This window comes from Hesperophylax consimilis, chromosome 18, assembly GCF_061612785.1.
Source record: "Hesperophylax consimilis isolate HC1 chromosome 18, BYU_Hcon_1.0, whole genome shotgun sequence".
Taxonomy (NCBI): Eukaryota; Metazoa; Arthropoda; class Insecta; order Trichoptera; family Limnephilidae; genus Hesperophylax; species Hesperophylax consimilis.
In genome coordinates this window covers 23,641,516-23,662,991 of record NC_142853.1, presented here as the reverse complement: position 1 = coordinate 23,662,991, position 21,476 = coordinate 23,641,516, and the positions used below count along the sequence as shown (strand labels likewise).

The following is a 21,476-nucleotide window of genomic DNA, read 5'->3' as shown; positions in this document are numbered from 1 at the left end:
TATTATTTGTTACAAAATCAATGGCGAGTTCATACTGGTAAAAGGCCTCAATGTATATTTTACCCCACTAGTAAACTTTAAAGCCCTAGGATATGTTCAGCTTTGAGACTTTTTGACATTGGATGCACAAGACAATACTAACAGGTTGTCAGTAACATCATGTTTTGAACCATAAGTTGCTTTGAACCTGTGGGAATATTGAAAATAAAATCAATTCGGATATTAACTGTTTGTGTGCTGGGCCTTTCTTCATAATATGTACTAAAATTGCATGTTTAAAAACGAAAAAAAATTATTACAATCCTACGTATTCTTGTTGAATGTGTACTTTTGCTGTGAAATCACAGCTCACAATTCACTGTTTTTGTAATTGAAATGTGCTATTTAAAAAAAAAATAACGCACACAACGCGCACTACCTCGCACTACCTCGCACGCCGAACTCTCAACGAACACTAAAGAAGCAAAAATCGTCGAAATATCAACGATACTCATTCAAACTCATTCAAGCAACAAACTCGGCTATCAATTACATAGAAACCGCACAGAAAACGATCTTAAAGGTAATACTAAAAAAACATAGACTGACTGATACAGACCAAATATTCAACAGCTGTGACGTACTAGATATACGCCAATTATACGTTAAAACACTACTAAACTACATTTTTGACAAAAAAAATAAATTTCAACATACACAAAATAACACTAACAGACCAGTTAGACAAGCGTACAAAGAAAACATAAAAACTCCTTTTTTTTTTTTTTTTTTTTTTTTTTTTTTTTTTTTTTTTTTTTTTTTTTTATATATACAATAATATTATTATTGGGTTTATAAAAACAGTTTATTTTTAAACAAGTTCTGCTGTGTAATTATTATTACGCGTGACAGCTGTTTCGCCCTCTGAAGGCATTATCAAACTGTGGGTAGCCCACTTACAGACGATAAATTTATATTATTTCTAGGTAGGTATTTTAATTTCATTTACTGATTTCTTAATTGATTTCTAAGTAAAATATCAAAAATTATTAATGGTTATTACCCCAGCAAAGTTTCCCCAATTAGTGTAATGTTTAAATTTGACTGAATGTCTTTATGTTAGTTATTCCCAAACGATGACTCATAGGGTTATTTTAATAGCATAATTAAGTACTTCATAGTGCACTCATATTTGCATTAGGTTTGAAGATATCTAGTAGGGGTGAACGAATTATATTTGTTTGTTCATTAATTAGAATAGCTTTTGGATTATTAGAGTTTTTGTTAATTTCTAACTGCTCTAAAAGATTCAGTTTATGGCCTTTATTTTGTATGTGTAACGGAGTTGGTTTATTATTATCATTAAGTGAGTGATTTTCATCTAGGAGATGTTTGGCAAATTGAGATTGTATTTTATTATTATTTTTAAAAGATCTTATATGTTCTTTAAACCTAGTGTTAAAGGACCGGCCCGTTTGTCCAACATAAACAGCGTTGCATTCGTCACACTGGAGTTTATAGATGCCACTATTTTGTAATTTGAGTACCTTACTTTTTGAGTTTTTAAGAGATGATCCTAAGTTGTTATTTGTGCGGAAGGCCACTATTTTGTAATTTGAGTACCTTACTTTTTGAGTTTTTAAGAGATGATCCTAAGTTGTTATTTGTGCGGAAGGCAATATCTAAACCACACTTTTTGAGGACTTTGGCAATTTTATTAGATGTCTGTCCAATAAAAAAAAATACATAAAAACTCCGACAGTAAATTCAAGCTTTGGACAAAGACACTACCAATACCATGCAATAAAAGCTTTCAACAGTTTAAAACTTGAAATTAAAATTGAGGAAAGTAAAAATAAATTCACACACAAAATTACAAAATGGATTAAAGAACAAAAAAGACAATATTACCAAAATTTCATAGCATAGAATACAAATAAAACCTTCACATAACACACAAAACCAATATAAACACACATCACTCACAAACACACAAGATTATTTTCAATGTACTATTTTTTTTTTCATTTTTAAATATATTATTATGGATTTTTAATTTTAAATGTATAATTTTTCTCACTAAATGTATTATGTAGTTTATATTTCATATTATAAAATGAAGGCCTCAGCACGGGCAAGCCACCCAGTGAGGCCTACATTACTGGAAAACCTGAATTGTAAAAAATATTATACCTAATCAAAAAAAAAAAAAAAAAACCTGTTAATATAATAATGAACTTAGTTATATGGATTCCCACCATCGTCTTACCACAGCTAGGTATAGTTAAATCATTTTAAAGAGACCCTTGCTTGTGTAGTGGTGTACTTGATGGATCAAAAAACGATTTAATTTTATAATATGTGGTTTTTGTTAGGAAATGGAAGAATGAAACAAAAAAAACTTGTCGAAGAAGATTGTCGAATTGAATCGCTAGTCTAAATTTAAACAGAATTGATAAATGTCGTTATGCACCTAATATCTTTGGGCATTTGCGGGGAAGCCTGGTGTTCTGAATAAGTTGTCAGTAGGCACAAACTATCGCTGTGTACATTCAAACATGTCCTCTCGAAAATGATTTGCCTGTACTTATTTATTGATTTTGTATTAAATGCCCAGAGGGCTTTTACATACTATTATCGCTGGGCCCGTAATACATACCTCCAAATGTGAAAAAGCATTATATTTTACGGGAGAGTGAAAAAAGCTATTTTGAAGCAAGAAAATGAAGGAAGGAAATTGAACCTGTAAATAATGTTTATTTACATTAATAATGATTATTGATGTGCACATTGGTGGTATTACGCGCCAAGCTTCGATATGTAGTATAGTAGTAAAATAATAATAAAATCGGCTTCTATGTGTTATCTCACTATTCTGAGAAAACCGTGGGAGTGCCAATTGTCATTTTTTAAAAAAATCTGCAAAAGAACATTAAATTATCTAATAATTGAATTTGTTTTTTTAATATCCTAAGAAATAGGCATGAAAATATTAAAAATTAGTTTTGTAAGCCACAATAGTAATAAGTGATTTTTGTTGTGAATATTTGAAGAATGTAAGACTCGATAGTACTGATGCAGCAATGCAATGAATCTAACAAATAATTAGAATTAGGTGCTAACATTTTAACCAACAATTGACGATCTATAGTAGGGTAGAATTACAGAAACTATACTGTATTGTAAAAGTAAAGTTTAATTAGGACAAATGTGTAACGTGTGTTTTAATTCTTGCAGATATATCAATACATACAGTCCCGCTTCTACCGATCACCCGAGGTCCTGCTGGGCATACCGTATGACCTGGCCATCGACATGTGGTCCCTGGGCTGCATCCTCGTGGAGATGCACACCGGGGAGCCACTCTTCAGCGGGGCCAACGAACACGACCAGATGAACAAGATCGTGGAGGTGCTGGGCATGCCGCCCAAGCACCTGCTGGATCAGGTTTGTCTCCAGTTTCACTATTCGAGTTCCTGATGCCACTGTACATGGTTTTGGTGATTAGAACCATTCCGTCCACCAGAAGTTTAATAAAAATGAGTTCTGTAATTACCAATACCCCGGAAGATTCAGTAAATGCACACATTAAGGATGGGTTTGTTTCATCGAATTTGAAGAATTCATCAAATTTCAATGTTAGTTTGCGAGTTCTGTGAATGTCCTATTCAAGTTCAAGTTAATTTTCAAGTTCTGTGAAAGTTCTTTTCAAGTTCCAAGTAAGGCCAGTTACTTGACAGAATTGAAATAATACACTTTCACAGAACTTGAAATAATACACTTTCACAGAACTTGAAAATTAACTTTGAAATTTGAAGAATTGTTCTAATTCTCTGAAACAACCTGTTGTTATTCTATAATCTGACTTCTCCTCCTAATATGCCCTTAGAGGTTTTGGTCAGTATGCATATATTATGGTCTTTCGTGAGGGGAAAAAGATTTTAAGGCAATAGTTGAAATAATTTTTTTTTTATATATGTACAGTCTTCTTCTTCTTCGATGGCGCTACAGCCCATATCGAGCTTTGGCCTCCTGCAACAGTCGCCTCCAACTCCTCCTGTCCTCAGCGGCTGACTTCCAGTTTGTTTTGTCAACATTAACTGTATGCCGTATGCGGGGACATTGAAGGCCTAGCTTCATTTATATAAATTGTAGAGCCGTTTATTAAAAAAAATTAGATTCATGCGAGAGCTCCGAAGGGGTGACCATAAGTCACCTATACCGGGGTGGGACAGGGTGGGTGTACCTTCAATGTCAACATTAACTCGCAGTCCTACTTCCCGCGCCGCTGTTTCTAAAGGGTCGAAGACCTCCTTAATGGCTAAAATTGATCTTCCGACAATGTTGATGTCATCCGCATATCCGATATATGTACAGTCAATTCCGCTTAAATGGTACACCTGTTTACCGGTTAGACTTCGCCCAACCAGCTGTTTGCTGTCTGCCGACATTCATCAACGTAAAGTTGTTCATTTCGCAGTACACTACCGTGCATGGAAGAATTTTTAACCCAAAATAAAAATAAATATTGACAATTTTGTTAATTGTTTGTATTGAGAGCACTTTTGTTTTCCAGCCCTGGAAAAATCCAAATTAAGCTCCCTGGCAACAGTTTACAAATAAATGTTAAAATATGATACATACATCAAGGCGATGCAACACTTTGTGTAACACTTTGAATTGGTCCGCTAACAATGACACTGCTTATGTAGATGCGATAAGGTTTAAATTCCCGCTTAATACCAGCCGTCTTTGTTGATTTATGCAACATCGCCAAAAAGTGGCATTTATTTTATATTGCTGACGTTCTGGCACCAATATTATAAAATCTTACAATCAACGAACTTAATTGGCCATGTTATACAATAAACCATAACCAAAAAGGGGTTCGCAAGTTGGTGATTTTGAATTTAAAAGCAGTTTTTATAGGCCTGATACTTAATATTTTTCTGGGTTTACAAAATTTACTTGATTATTTCAAAGGCCATGATGTGTTTGCTCGCAGTATTTAAAGTATCTGAAACATTTCTAAGCGATCAAATATTCAAACCAACAATACATGATTTTTCATTCCTATGCAGCGCTTCTCCTCAACACTCCTTTCTGTTAGAGTACCATATTGCTGAAAAATCATTGTCCGATGTCCTTTGTATCCGCCGTTTGTTTTGAGTCCTCCTTTACTTCATCTAACATATAAGTTTTTTGATTACAGGCGCATAAGACTCGCAAGTTCTTCGACAAGCTGCCCAGCGCCGAGGGCGGTGGCTACGTCCTGAAGAAGTGTCCGAGTGCAGGTGGGGGCGGGAGTGGGGGCGGCAAGGAGGGGCGCAAGTACCGCGCGCCCGGCACGCGCCGTCTGCACGACATCCTCGGTGTGGAGGGCGGCGGGCCGGCACAGAGGCGGCGCGGTGAGGCCGGCCACAGCGTGTCAGACTACCTCAAGTTTAAGGTGAGCCATCCTACTAAATATAAGTTCCTTGACAAAACAGAACATTGAATAAAAGTGAACTGACCTGTCCTATTCTTTTGTCTGGTTACCTTATACATCAAGGTCTCATTTGACTCTCGTCTGCTTCATCAATACATCTTTTGGTTCATACAGGCGAATACATTTCATACAGTTCTAGAAAGAGAATGATTGAATTTGTGTACACTCTTTGGGATGAGTTTAAGGATGATGGGTTTTACAGGAACTATTCATCAAATTTGAAATTAAAATTTAAGTTCTGTGAAAGTTCTGTTATTATTTCATTGTGAACCAGTTGTTTCTCATTACTCTTGACAGCTTATGTCAAAACTTAGTTCTCAATATGAAATGATTTTGTTGGATTTTCTGTCAGACTAATGCCTGAATTACACCTGCCTAGTGCTCGGCTGAGACAGTGCATTCGGCCGAGTGCTCGGCTGACATGATCAGTACACTCAGTATAATAGCGGGCAAGTGATTCAGACGAGACAGTGAATAGAAGCAAAGCCCAATGACTCAGTCAAGTATGTACCTCCTCCACCTGCATATTCCCTTCCCTCGCTTTCCACTCGGTCAGTGCAGTCAGCCGAGTCAGTCGGTAAAGAAAAAAAAAATCAAAATTTAGATAAGGTGTTTTTGACGTTTGTTGTTATAAGACTTTTTATGAATTTATATTATTCATACTTGGCGAAACCACGTCAACAGCACTTTAAACGAATCTCAACAAATTGAACCGCCAACTGTCTCTTCTACATATGATCACCTCTACTCTCAAATACGTCCTCGGACGAGTAACAAAGCGAGTGTCTCGGCCGAGTATTCGGCAGGTGTAATTCGGCAATTTGTAAAAATATTGATTGAACTTTTATATTATTTCTTGTTATTGTTTTTATAGTTTTGATGTTGACATTTATTTATTTCTTGTTGTTCAAGTGCAAGATATTTGTCAAATTTTCCTCTCCATCCACTCAATGCAAATTTGTTTATTATTTTCTTTTTCAGAAAATATTCTTTTTTGAGAGTCCTGGCTGCCCCTAGAAAACTCCTGTTGGTCTCTTACTTTCACCACCCAGTTCCTTATGCCTAAGGATAATGTGTTTGCCTACATACCATCCAGCCACTAATTTTTAGGCCTTCCAACTAGTCCTAGGTTGATCGTAAACTACCCGATCATTGTGATCTGACCACGAACCATTGATCACCATCGTCCATGATGGGTGCAGGAATCTCTGAGAATCTCGTTCTTGCAACAGACAGATGAGGATAGTAGATACCTGAAATCTAAAATAGGCTGACAGTTCATTTTAGTTTCAGATTAACCATCTCTATTTCTGTGTCACGAGAATAAGACTATAGACGTCCAGTCTACTCAATATAGTATGGTCTACCTACAGCACCTACCAAGTCTAACAAAAATACCTGGTACTCTCGATCACTTCGACCCAGCTCTACTTCCAACACCCCTTCATCTTGAAGACTTATTATGGAGAATCATTTTTGGTGTGGAATCAGCTATCATCTATTCTTATTTCCTGTCTAGCGTAGCCATCTTATCTGTTATTATCATTTTCTCGTCACATATAATTTACAAATTACGCATTATGTTTGTAGGACCTCATCCTGCGTATGCTGGACTACGACCCCAAGAATCGCATCACCCCCTTCTACGCCCTGCAGCACAACTTCTTCAAGCGGACAGCCGACGAGTCGACCAATACGACCGGGATTGCAGCGGCCGCGGGGGCCGTGGTTGGCGGGGGCCAGGGCAGCCCGCCCCCACCGTCCATCCCGCACCACTCGCAGGCGCACCATGGTTAGAACACCTCCATATTGATGTGATCCACTGTTATTTATGTGTTCCCGGGATTCATCATCCATTCGGTTCTAACTAACCGGTTGATGTAACCATTAATCTCCTAAATCTAATAAATGCTAGAAGAAGTAGGTAGTCTTCAGCTGCTTGCAGGTTTGTCATGGTTAGAACACTCCCCAATACAGATGAAAACAAATGCCTACTGTGATGTATGCGCTTTCGGGGTTTTGTCTATTAAATCTAGTCTCACTGTTTTTACCCATTTGCTCCCAGGATTCTTTCTACCCTGATTCCGCTCCATTCTTCTTGCTTCAACTAATCTACTGACGTTTATGGGCTCCTGGTAGGAATCGATAGACTGAGCAGCAGTCTCCCAACTCTGCTATTTCCCGATGGGAACGCATAGCGAGTGCTATGTTGATATAGGCCAAGCCCACATATATTATGAGGTTATATCTCGTGTGCAACTAGCTTTAATTATAGTTAACCTCCAATGGAGTAATTCCGAGAAGTAGGTAATCTTCCCGCGACCATGGTTAACTTTCCTCGATACTCATGTTTATTACACCCACTGTAATTCATTCTCCCCTGGGATTCATCGCCTTTAATTCAGCTCCTCTATTAAATCCACATTCTGAGTTATCATTACCACAGTCTCCAATGTTGAGAGCATTAACGATAGCTAACCGAACCTCCGGTCAGAGGCTGTAAAACTGCAAGCCCCATGGAAGAGAAGCATTCAAAGATGTAGGTAGTCCATATCCGCTCAATCTCACCTTCTTTATCTAAGTTTTCAAACAGTCCTGCATTGTTAATTTTGATGTTTTATTGTATTATGTAATTTGTTTCTTATGTGTGTGCTCTCAAAATACTAAATGTTGCAGTGTATTCCATAATTATTGTCATTTCCATAACAATGTTGCCATTGTCATCTAGGCTTGCTATGTGTTTGCTAAGAACTGTTTGATTCGTTTTCATCTCGTTCATTGACAACCATACATTTATATGTTTATATCGCTGCATCTAAAAATACTGTACTTGATTAGATGTATTGTGATAATTCATTAGAACATAATCTTTGGTTCATAAACAAAATAATTCACATAAAATTATATTTTTGTGAGCCAATGATTTAAATTCATCTAATATTTAGCTCATTCTCATTGTGACACATTTTCTTTCTATATCTACTTTAATTTGGGATTTCTCTAATAAGGTAATACAGAGGTTCAGGACAATGTGTGCTTTAACTAACAACTGTATGATTAACCAGATGGTTAACTTCAAAATTTATTGCAAATTGACTTTCACATTGTAGTATAATGCATACCCTAATTTTCTATTTTGTGGACTTAAATTTATGCAGGTCTCTATTTGTGTGGGCTTGCATTCGTGTGGTCTTGTGTTTATGCAGGCATGTATTCCTGTGGGTTTGCATTATTTATTATATAATGGTCAACTTTTTACAGCGCCATTTAGTGATAAAATCACATCATCCGCATTCCCATTGGTTTGCATGTCTGTAGACTTGATGTGGGCTCACGATTATGTAGGCTTGCAATACTGACACTGCCTATCTGGGTGTTGAAACATTAAATAGATAGTTTTGGAGCTGCCGTCGCAAGGAACATAAATACATAAAGAAAACATTGCCTCTTTGTAAGATTGTCAAAGACCTGAACCTTCCAATGTATTGGGTATTTTCAAGGGTGTATTGTTGTCTGTGCCCAGAGAGCGTGCAACGATGACTAGCGCCTCCAGCCGGAGCACCCCGCAGCTCCTCCTAGGCTCAGGGCTCCTAGGCACCCCGGTCCTCCAGGGCTCCCGTAGACCTCTATAGACGCAGGTCCGATATCAACACTACATTCATATACTAGCTACCTGCGCCAGCCACCGACAAACAAACTATCGACTCGCATGGTTCAAACACTCTTACTCTGTCATCAGATCCACTCAATTCATTTGATTGGATTACCTATACACCTTGTACCATTTTTCTTATTCATGATCATCGATTTAGTCTCTCTGCCCTTAATAGTTTGAAAAAGAATTTTCGCTTCTATTTAAGATGCTAAAACTTTTAATTGCCATAATTATTATTGCTGTTTTGCGAGACATTCTTTAAATACTAACAATTCTTAGAATTAACTAAATAAAATGTATGATGCAGATTAGAGTGTTCCGTCAAATGGAGTCTTGAATATGTTTGGTCGAGTTTAAGATAATTTCCCGCCCTTTTCCAGCCAAAGTAATGACTATAGACATGCCTGGATCCCGCATTTAACAATTGATTGAAGAAATCTTCACCCCCCCCCCCCCCCCCCCCCCCCCCCCTTTAAAGCAAACCCCCCCGTGCATGTTGGTTGTCCCCCTATCCAAAATCGATATGAAAAGTTTTATTTTTTCAATTTGCCTAAAGTTTTATGAAGTAGAACAGTAAGATAAAACCCACTGGGTTTATGTAAGGCCATTTATTAATGTTATGAACAAAATATTTCAGCAGCATAATAAGAGTTCAAGCAGAAAACAATTTGCTTGTATGGCCTGGTGTCATGTTTCATTGAATCCACTTGTAGGTCCGAAAATATTGTCGTATCATATAAAGTTGAACCAGTCTAAGGTCCCTCTAGACACCATCCCAAAAGATGAGTGTGTGGAGTTCATGTAAAAAGGAGTTGTTATGCCTCGTAACAATATAATGGTTTCCTATAACTTAATACACTAAAATATTTCTTTGCCATTTTGCTCAACTTCAATCGAAACAATAAAGACACACTACTTGTGTCAATTTTATTGAAGACTTATTAATAGACTGGTTTGACAATGTCTTTTGGTATACTTTTAGTAGATAGTATTTGTCCTATCGGTGGCTTTTTCTGATTTTCACCATTAACAAAACACAAAGTTTAGAATTGATATTTTTGAATTAGAAAAGATGCAGGTACAGACAAAGATCCATTTTAAGGATGACACTTTTGAATGTATTTGTGCACAATGATAGTATCGCAGGTTTCACAATGTTACACCCTTCTGCGGTCCCCTCGTATAATATTTTTTAAATTATTATCCATGGGACTTAAACGCCATCACCTTCAACCCACATTAAAAAATAATTCTAACTGCTGATATTTGTTACCGACTTGTTTACTAAAATCTGTGAATTAATACAAGAAAGGATAACTATTGCCATCTATTGGAAATCGATAGAAACTGAATCAAGCTAGTGACTGAAAATCTTGACTGTTTCGGGAAATTAGAAATAAACTCCAAAAATCGTCTGCCTAAATTTAGGCAGTCTTCGCTCAAGACCTAGAGCGATGATACCCAAAAATAGGTAGCCATCGTTCGAGTGGTTAACAAAGAAATTTATTATTAAATTAAATTATTTACCTGTACCCAGGTAGTTATTAATTGTCCTAATTATTTACAACATTTTAAATGAATTGAAAATATTTATTTCCAGTTTAAGCATTTTTTCTGTCTTCGCAATACAAAAGCTGTAATTTAAAAGAAAAAACTTTGTCTTTTGTTCTTGAATATTTACCAAAATCTGAAAAAAGAACACTGCATAACCACTTCTGGATAATATATATGCTAACTGTATGTTATAAAAAAAATTCATAGGTGATTCATTATAAATTATATAACTACATATAATAATTTATTGTTCATCATTGGTCACATCTTGTTTAATTAGAAAAGTTTTTTGAAATTTCTATTTTCTGCATGTCTAGCTGGTAGTTGGTAGTTTTAGTGTATTCTTTGTTGCTTGTTTACAATCAAATATTATTTAGATGTATATTGTGTCATTAAAATCAAACATCATCAAATTAAATTCCATGAAAACTTATAATAAATTATTATTTTTTGTTCTTTCAATTATAAAATTTTTACTATTCGTTTAAAATTTAATAATTTTAATATTAGATTTTGCAAATATATTAGTTTTTATTATTGTCAGCTGTTTCGGCCCTTTAAGCCACTATCAAACTTTGGTTAAAGCCACATTGAGAGAACTTAATTTATATGATTTTATTTATTTATCTGTTTTTATTTATTATATATAAAATTATTATTATGTATTACTAATTTTGGTGAAAACTGATTTATTTACAAAAAGCTTATTATATAATTGAAATTCTTTTTCTGTTGGCACTTATCATTAAAATCTGTTTTATAATGAGTATTAATGACTTTGAACGCTAAAACAGCGGCCACAATAATAATGTTACCACGGGATTATGTGATAAAAATTTAAATAAATTATTATTGAAATAACAAACTAATAATTTTAATATAGTCAAATTTAAAGAGCCATGAGTACTCTAATGTAACTGCATCTTCTGTAAAGGATTGGGTTTTTTACATCTGAATTAAAGAAATGTTAAGCAATCAAGATTTATATTAACATCCTAAAATTAAAAAATGGCAAATACAGTAGAACCCCGTTAATTCGAACCCCGATAATTCGAAAAAACGCGTAATTCGAAATTATCGCAAAAAAAATTCCGCTGAAAAATTTTTTCATACAAAATTTTTTTTAATTCGAAATTCGTTAATTCGTAATTCGAAATTTATTTTTGTCCGCACACGAATATTTGTTCGTGTAATTCGAAAAAATTTAATTTTTGCGAAAATAAATCATAATATTTCGTAAATCTGAATCTAAAAGTCAGCCGTGGCGGTAAAACGCCGAAAAATGTATTTTTACGTGGTTATACATCGTCCTAATTAGTATTATTATTTTGTAAATCTGAATCGATTTACACTGGAATGTCGTATTTTTTCAAATTTATTTCGAATATCCGAGTTTAAAGGGACGAGAAAATACATTTTACGCGGATATATGTCGTAATTTTACGAGTTTACGCCAAATATCTGCATTTAAAGGGTCGGCCCCGACGAAACTCGGCCGCGTAATTTCGTTTTACGCGTAAATATATCGTATTTTTACTTTACTTCGAATATCCGCGTTGAAAAAATACGGCGCGACGGAAATCGGCCGAAAATTTTCGATCCATGCCGAAATATGACATATTTTTACGAATTTACTTCAAATATAAAAAAAAACTTATATTAAACAAAAATAAAAATATATATATATATATATTATTATTATAATATATATTATTATATTATTATTATTATATCTCATTATGAATTATGAATCTAAGTAAGAATCGTGGCTCCCTTATCAGGCACAAGAGCTCCTCTTTTCTGATAAGGTATACATGACCATATATGAACCTTAATATTATATTTTGCAAAATATGTATGTATTAATGTAACCCATATGATGTATATTAAAATAATAAAAAAAAAAAAAAAAAAAAAATAAAAAAATATATCTGAACTTAAAAGGCCGGCCGCGACGAAAAACTGCCGACAAAATTCGATTTACGCAGAAATATATCATATTTTTGCGAATTTATTTCGAATATCTGAATTTGAAGAGCCGGCCGCGACGGAATACGGCCGCGAATTCTCGTTTTATGCGGAAATATATCGTATTTTTACGAATTCAAATTCAGATATTTGAAATAAAGGGCCGGCCGGGATAGAAGATTACCGCGAAATCTCGATTTGCGCGGAAATATATAGCATTTTTATGAATTTATTTCGAATTTCTGAATTTGAAGAGCCAGCCGCGACGGAATACGGCCGCGAATCCTCGTTTTACTCGGAAATATATCGTATTTTTACGAATTCAAATTCAGATATTTGAAATAAAGGGCCGGCCGCGACGGAAAATTACCGCGAAATCTCGATTTACGCGGAAATATATCGTATTTTTACGAATTCAAATTCAGATATTTGAAATAAAGGGCCGGCCGCGATGGAAAATTACCGCGAAATCTCGATTTACGCGGAAATATATCGTATTTTTACGAATATCTCAATTTAAAGGGTAGGGCGCGACTGAAATCGGCAGCAAAATCTCGATTTACGTCTAAATATATAGCATTTTTACGAATTTATTGCGAATATCTGAATTTACAGGGCCGGCCGCTACGGTAATCGATCGCGAAAATAAAGAAATAATTGGTATTAATACGAATTTACAACTAAAATACCACCCGGATTTGAAGAGGCGGCCGAGAAAATCGATTTTCGGCGTATTTTTTTTTTTTTTTTTTCATAAAATTTCGAATTACGTGGGAATTCGTTAATTCGAAATTTGATTTTTGATGTCCGCTGGATTTCGAATTAACGAGGTTCTACTGTATAGGGCTTGCTTCATAGTAGTAATTATTGTGATACCGTGCAATTTCGTCGCGATGTTGATGTCAAACTCCATGGCCTGCAGGATTCGGCGGCGGAAGCCAGGAAGTCTCAAAAAAAATCCTTTCTCGAGAGAGTGGGGAGCCTTGTCATCAGCTCTTCTCATGTGAAATGCCAATCCGGATGCAGGATGAGCAGATGTCTTCCGATTTCCAATATGCAAGGATGAAGTCTCCAGTTCTAAAATAATGATGACAAAATTAGCGAGTTTATTCGTCGGTCCTCAGCCGAGAGGGGTGCCCACTGCTCCTGACCTCATTACCTCTTGCTCTGTTTCGAACTGAGGACTCTGCTGATGGGTTCGCATATTTGGCAACCGTAGCGACCAAACATCCAGGGTCAGTGTAAATGTGGCCAATACACAATGGTAAATTCGTCAATGCTGGAAGTGCCGAACACCGAAACCGTAGATATAATACATGTTAAAGGATCCACACGCCTTGTTACAAATCCTTTATGTGGCAATAAAAAAAACTAAATTAAGTTTATATGAAAATACTTGCATAAAACTAATAACTTTACAATAACAAATAAAATATGATTTGCTTTAAATTTTAACCAGTGGACTGTTTTGTGAGCATATTTGCATTTTACTTTGTACAACCGTATTTGCCGCTAGCACACGTGTGCGAGTTCTATTACCATCCATGTTGGTGCTTTTATGAAGGAATTTTAATGGTTATGCTTCGAAAAATGTATAAAGGAAAAATCAGAATTGCCTTAGCTAATATCACCGCAGATTCTACTGTTTATTTCATGAATATATGACAGCTTATGAAATATTCGTCTATGAATGTCAAAATTCATTTACATAAAATGGGATTGCAAAAATGAAAATATTTTTCAACTATCTAAATTTAAGTTTATTAAATAACTCCACGACTATCCCAAAAAACAGTCGTCATCACTTTCCCAGCCGAGAAAACAGTTTTTGCTTTTTTTGGAGGCAGTTCCCCCTTTGCAGTCCACTGTTTTGACTGTACTTTTGTTTCTGGCGTATAATGGTGTATCCAAGTTTCATCTACAGTAATTAATCGGCACCAAAACTCGGATTTATTGCGCCTAAACTGCGCCAACAGAGCGTTGGAAATGTTCATTCGAACACGTTTTTGGTCTAACGTGAGCAAACGCGGCACCCAATGCGCGGACAGCTTTCTCATGTCTAAATCTTGATTTAATATGTGACAGACACGTTCTTTGGACATTTTCATCACCTCTGCTATTTCTCTCACTTTAATTCGGTGGTCGTCTTAACTATTTGCTGAAGTTTAGCAATGTTATCGTCAATAGTTGCAGTTTTTGGACGTCCCGAACGTTCATCGTCTCCCAAGCTCTTACGGCCGCATTTAAATTCAGCTGTCCAAAATTTCACTGTGATAAATGATGGTGCAGAGTCCCCATACACAGAGTCCAACTCATCTTTGATTTGCGTAGGTGTATTGCCTTTCAAAAACAAAAATTTTATAACAGCTCGATACTCAATTTTTTCCATTTTCACAAAAACACACACATCGACTCACTCAAACGACTGTCAACTAAAAACTGCGCATCCAAAATGGCCGAAACTTTGGTGAGTAACTGTCAAAAGATGCACAGCTACATTCACTAGCTTTTATTGACAAGTACCGCCATCTTTGCGTTGAGGTCGGAAACTTTTCGGACCACCCCCGTATGTATTCAAAAACTGTGAACCAAGTCTTTCCCCATCTTCAAATTCTTGTATTTTGTGTGGAAAAATATTTTATCAAAAGGAAACTATATTTAAACCTGTAGAATGGTTAACATATTCTTGCGCTTATCGCACCGGAGATGGGGAAGTTTTTTGTATTTTTTTTGTAATGATTTAGGCGAAGAGGAAAATGTTTTTTTTTTTTACAAATAAAATATAACTAAATGGCCCAACACTTTTTTGAAATACTGGCACACAGAGCTCCGGGCCAAAAAGGCTCCTTTCTCTTACATCATGAGTTGGTATGGCCCAACACTGACTTTAATTTCAGTTTGTGGAGCCGTATTACAAAAGTAGACTTTAATTTCAGGCAATAATTTTATAGCTAGAGTGTGGTGAGTACTATGTAAAAAAATCATAGAAATCGTGTATTATTTTCAAAGATACAGCTGTTTAAAACTAAATGCATTTTCTCAAATGGGACCCTTCTCTTTGCCCGCATGAAGTGTGTCAACTGCTTACTTCAGTTTAAAGCCATTGAATATACCTAGATTTCACCGTTTACCCCATATTTTAATGTTTTATAAAAAAAATTGGTTAAAATTTTATAAACCATAAAAATGACCTACCCAAATTTGGGGTAGGTGATTTTTGTGAACACAATAAACAATTATAAACCCTGATTCCATATTTGTGTTTCAGGCTAATAATTATTGCTGATAATAATTTTTTTATCCTTTGTGCTTTGCATAAAAACCTTGTCTTGTATACGGTGGATATAATGATATAATGACAATTCAACACACCTGTAAAAAGTGTTATAAAGTTATGAAAAGTGATAAAACAAAAACTTGGTTAAATAGGTTACATATGTAACTATTTAACCTAGTTTTTGTTTCATCACTTTTAATGACTTTATATCACCTTTTGAAGGTGTGCTGAATTGTCATTTTGAGGAGTTATCATAGAACCCTTGTAAATATATAACCTTTAATAATTTTAAATATAACAATTATTATCATTAATTCTTTTTATTTATGTAAGCTTTAATGAGAACTAATTAATATTATAGGGTATTTATTATTTATCGTAATGAATTATTTATTATTAATTCAATTCTTTATTGTAATGAAAAATTACTTAGAGTGTTTTTTTCCTCTGTATTGCACACACAGAACCTGCATTTTTATATATATTTTTTTTATCAATATACAAATTAGAGAGTGAAAAAACACAGCCACTAAGTACTACAAAATACATTCAATTTGCTGCCATTGAAAGGAATGTCAACGTCAATATGTTACTCTAGCACCTATAGTGACCAGAGTTGTTGATATTGCCAATATTTTACTGGAGTTGGACTTATTATTAATATTATAGGGTATTTGTTGTAACCTAATTATTTCCTAAAAACAATATATTATTACATTATAAATTTTCTACTGTAATCATGTATAATATACTGTATAATGTTATAATGTATTATCATGTATTTTATAAATAAAATAAAAATAAACTAAATAAAAAGGTAGGTAAACGGTAATCACCCACTTTCCCATTTAATTATTTTGAATGTGGTAGCTGTTTGATTTAGACAGACGTCTAAAATGATGGTATTTAATTAATATTGCACCCTGATCACTTTAAGGTTGGTTATCTTATCCACCACGTAGAGGTTGTGATTGAGAATTTCTTGAGTCAATAAGTCATAAGTTAGTGATAATTCTCAGAAATTTCATTTACTTACTAAAGATTTGCATGAAATTGACAGTCACAGCGTCACAGTCCTAATGTAGGGAATAATATTTAGCATGAAGGAGAGTGGTCAGTGGTCAATTGCCTTGTATAATGTATAACGTGTTTGTGTTATTTCAGGGCTGAACATGCTGCGTGTGCGTTCGGACATGCTGATGACGCTGGGTGGCAGTGGTGGGGGTGGAGGCATCGGGGGTCCGCAGGGGAGCTCCGCCATGGAGTGCGAGGCGCCCCCGTTTCAACCACACGTGCATGCTCATCGCCCGCGCTACCTGCCTCATCCGCTAGAGCCCCCACAGCCGCCTCCCGACCCCCCCGCCAACCCTGACAGCCCCATGGTGGGCGTGTGCGTGCAGCAGAGTCCGGTGGCCATTCACTAGGCCCTCGCCGACTCTTGTTACGTGCGTACAGTGATTCGGTGCCTCACTCCGTTGTGGGTACAGCCGCTTGGCCATCCATTAAGCTCCGTGCTTACAGTGATTCGGTGCTTAGTGGATCACCTCACTTCATAGTGGACAGAGCCACTTGGCCATCCATTAGGCTCCAACCTATGTGTCGTGCGTACAATGATTCAGTGCCAAGTGGATCATTTCACTCCGTGGTGGCTGTGTGCGTGCAGTAAAACCACATGGCCATCCGTTAGGCCTCATCCCCCGTGCCGTGCATACAGTGATTTAGTGCCAAGTGGATCACTGCACCCCGTGGTTGGTGCATGCGACGGCGCGCATTCTGTGATTCAGTGTCGACTGCACCACTTTAATCACAATACCGATGTTCCTATCACAATCCGCGGTTCTGCCGATATTGTTTTCAAATAATAAAAAAAGACTATGGAACATTTCGGATTGCACTAGGAAAATAATAATAATTTATTTGAGGTATTTTAATGAAGATTCGCCGCGCCCGATCCTTCTCAATGTTCGCTTTGCCCGCCAGACTAACCAGTCGAGCGAGAGTGTCTGTGATTTTTTAGGTGAATATACGTTTAATACACTTTTTAAACTCGAATACTTTTGTAACTGACGAAAATAGATTTGCTAAATAAAACAAATAAACTTAACATAACCGGTAATAAGAAATTTTATTACACGCAATTAGAACCGATAATAAATTAGATGTTGTTTTTTTTTTTTTTTTTTTTACTACGTTAGCATCTTTCATTTGCCTGACTGTTTGCTTAACTGAATGACGAAGCGACGCGACGCATGAGGCATGACGCGTGCTGTGCCACAGTGTTGCGACATTAGATAATAATATAATTTATCTGGAACAACAGACTGAGAGTCATTGTTTAACTCTGTTGACAGAATTGGGTGACCGTTAGAAATGATACTTAACTTTGGAAAAAACTAAAATACTTTTGGGCTCCGACCGAAAGGTCTCGTGGATTAAAAATTGTAAATTTGGCATTATAAAAAATAGTGTAATTTGATGGAACATTTGCGCCGGGTGGCGACTAAAATAAAGCTACTTATTGCAGCTAAGTTAATAACGGCTTATGGAGTCAGGATGACTGTCTTTTATATGAATAAACCTAAGACAATTAGTAAATCTGATTAAATTGATTAGTTAGTGAGTGTAGTTCATAAGAGACTCGCAATTAATAAATATGTTTATTTATATTTAATAATAAAAAGTGAAGTTAAAATAATTATGTTGCATGGAAAGTCGAAAGGTGATTTTGTCTGTGTGAGATTTTGGTTTGTATAAATCACTATTGTTCTTTTTCAGAGTTGTTTTCATTTGAATGTGAATGTTTCCTCGCAGTGGATCCATGTTACGTAACGTCTTGCTTTCATTGTTCTCGTGTTCTTATCGGATTTTATGGATCTGTTCTGTTTACTCGGTTGAATGTGAGGTTTGACACAGCAAATTCCAAATGTAAAAACAAGTAGATATAAACATTTTCAATTTTATATTCTATCTTTTGTACATGGGGGTGTTCAGCCTTATACATTACTATTCACATCACGTAAAGTTGGTGGGGTTCTAGCGGGGATGGTTGTTATTGTCTGCGGAGATGGAGATGAGGACAACTGGTGTGGAAACACCATAAACTATAATGTTTAGGACAGCATGGTGATTAACCAGCAACAGGCAACAGGAAAGTCGTATGGACATTTATATTTTGATGGAAACACTAATTAAAGGAAGACTAGAGTGATGTGTGTTTGTGAGGAGGTAATGTAATTGCGATAGAGTAATGTTAAGACGATTGAATCTAATAAGTAATTGACAAATATACTAAGTTGTAAAGTTTTAAGATGTATTAAGCAAAATCATCGATAATTTCCTTTAAATTACGAGAAAGATATTTCCACACTTAGAGGGTAAATTGTATTAGCAAATTATAGTTGACGTGAGTGGACGGAGCTAGGGCTAAGGAAGTGTACTTCTGTTGAATGAAAACTGTTCTGACTGACTTGCAATAAGTACGAAGCACCCACTTGCTTGTGATGCGACACGACGCGACGGTGTTCATTCGACAGGGGTACACCGATGATGTCTCTGAGGAGAGAGAGAAGGAGAAGGAGAAAAGGCGACTTTGACTTCCGGATGTACCTCTGAATATTTTTGTAACATATTTTGCCACATGCATGCTTAACAATTTGAGGATTGTTCCTTAGTAAACACAGAAAAAGATTTATTATTTGGATGTCAAATTTGACTGAGCTCATGGCGATTAGAATATGTTTGTTGTTATTTTGTAGCGGATTTACTGTAAATATGTATCATAGGGATATATTTTGTAATTGGATACTCATCTCGTTTATTTGTTATGTTTTGTAATCCCTTATGTCTGATTTCTTTCTCCATATATACAAACTGACATGCATGTTACAAAGGGCACGATGTGATCAAACTTGTATACGAAAGTAAAGTGTTTTATAAAGATGTTTCTCATGTTACCTAATTACTGTATATTACCCGGTGTGACTGGAGTGTGTTGGTTGGAGTGTATTGGTTGGAGTGTGTGTGCGGGTGTGTGCAGGTGTGTGGGAGTGTCGGCAGTGGAGTGTGTTTGTTCCCCCATCCGATTGTTTTAGCATTATCGCCATTAGCTCACTCTTCGCCATTAGCAAATAGTATACAGATGTGTTCAATGTAGCCAATTTAACAGGGACTGTCATTCTCTCGGAATTGTTTGTTTTAGTTGTCGACTAACCGTATTCTCATGTCCACAATGAATGACGCATCAGCGTCAGCCGTCAGCGTCAGCCTGTCAGCGTCTGCAGCCGCGTCTCAGCCCTACCACCAACTGAATTTATATTCTGCGCATAGTGTACCCCACTCTCTCACAGCCGGCCCGTCTCGCTTATTATCTCCATCTTATTAAGTTCTTGTCTTACACATTTTGCTTTCCAGGGTACATTGTGCTGCGGTGGGTACACTATGTCTGTATATATTTTAATTAAAAAGAAGCAAATTTACTAATATTTGACAAAAAAAACATATGTTATTCTCTCCATACTTATAATTGTATATCTAAATTAAAATACGACGGAAATTCGATTGATGAAATCATTTGGCATGAGCTAAAGTAAATGATAGGTTATTATATTATGATGTACATAGTTCATATGGGAGGCTACTCCCGCGCCTGTGGCCTTGGCTGTTCCGTGTTGCTCATTCCTTTCAATGCATATAACTTATAGTGCGAGACTGGCCTAAGCAAATTAACCAATACATACTTCTTGTTCAGATGTAATTATAATAATAAAGCAACTCGACGCGGAATGGCCGATGGCACGGTTGGGCTGTCTACTCCACTAATTGAGTAACTTAAATGTCATATATATTGATTCCTACCGGCTCTTTGTTAATAAAAGTAAACTTAAATCAAACTGCTTTTTTTATTTTATGATCCCATACATAAAACACAACCCCATTACTAATTTCAGACAGAGTGATTTTAGACATCTGTTGAATAAAGTAAGAAACATCCCCGCATTTGACTAAATAAATACAGCTTTTTAATTTGGTCCACAGATGGCTACCAAAACTTTTTTTTGCTGATTTGATGATGGCAAAAGCAAACAAATATGGATAAAGGATCCATTGTCTCATTTCAACCTCCGTGGTCAAGGGGTAAAACTCTCGACTATCAAACTGAATGTCGCGGGTTCAAATCCCGGCGTGTGCAAGCAAATTTTATTGATTAACTCTGTTATTTCACAATTTATTAGTTATCTGTTATTTCACAATTTAGCATTTAAAAATAATATACATTATACTTGCGGCACGTTCCAGAGTAAGATACTCTCAGTATCGCCCTGGTGTAAAACTGTCATTCAGAATTAAAACATTGCTTTGTAGGTGGCTTTAGCCGCATTTGGCGACCACATCTGAATAGCCAGGTACTCTGCCACCTTCCTCTTCCCCATCTCCTTCCCCTCCCCACTACCTTCACCCTCACAACATACCCCGATAGGGGATGCAATAGTCTCACTGTCTCCAGATATTTGGGAGCAGTTGGGACTCCTGTGCAGTATTCACATAATACTTTTTTT

General features: G+C 36.0%; 1 protein-coding gene across 4 annotated transcripts in view; it reads left to right on the top strand.

Annotated features, from left to right (window-relative positions):
* The window catches only part of mnb (minibrain), a 126,579-nt gene extending 105,785 nt beyond the window's left edge, over nucleotides 1–20,794 (top strand). For all 4 annotated transcript variants that reach the window (XM_089642706.1, XM_089642709.1, XM_089642705.1 and 1 more), the window contains exons 9-12: nucleotides 3,217–3,426; nucleotides 5,192–5,428; nucleotides 7,058–7,259; nucleotides 17,086–20,794. In XM_089642706.1, the coding sequence (XP_089498832.1) occupies nucleotides 3,217–3,426; nucleotides 5,192–5,428; nucleotides 7,058–7,259; nucleotides 17,086–17,345 (909 nt within the window). In that variant the 3' untranslated portion in view covers nucleotides 17,346–20,794. The remainder of the gene's footprint in view (nucleotides 1–3,216; nucleotides 3,427–5,191; nucleotides 5,429–7,057; nucleotides 7,260–17,085) is intronic.
* Nucleotides 20,795–21,476: the final 682 nt, after the last annotated feature.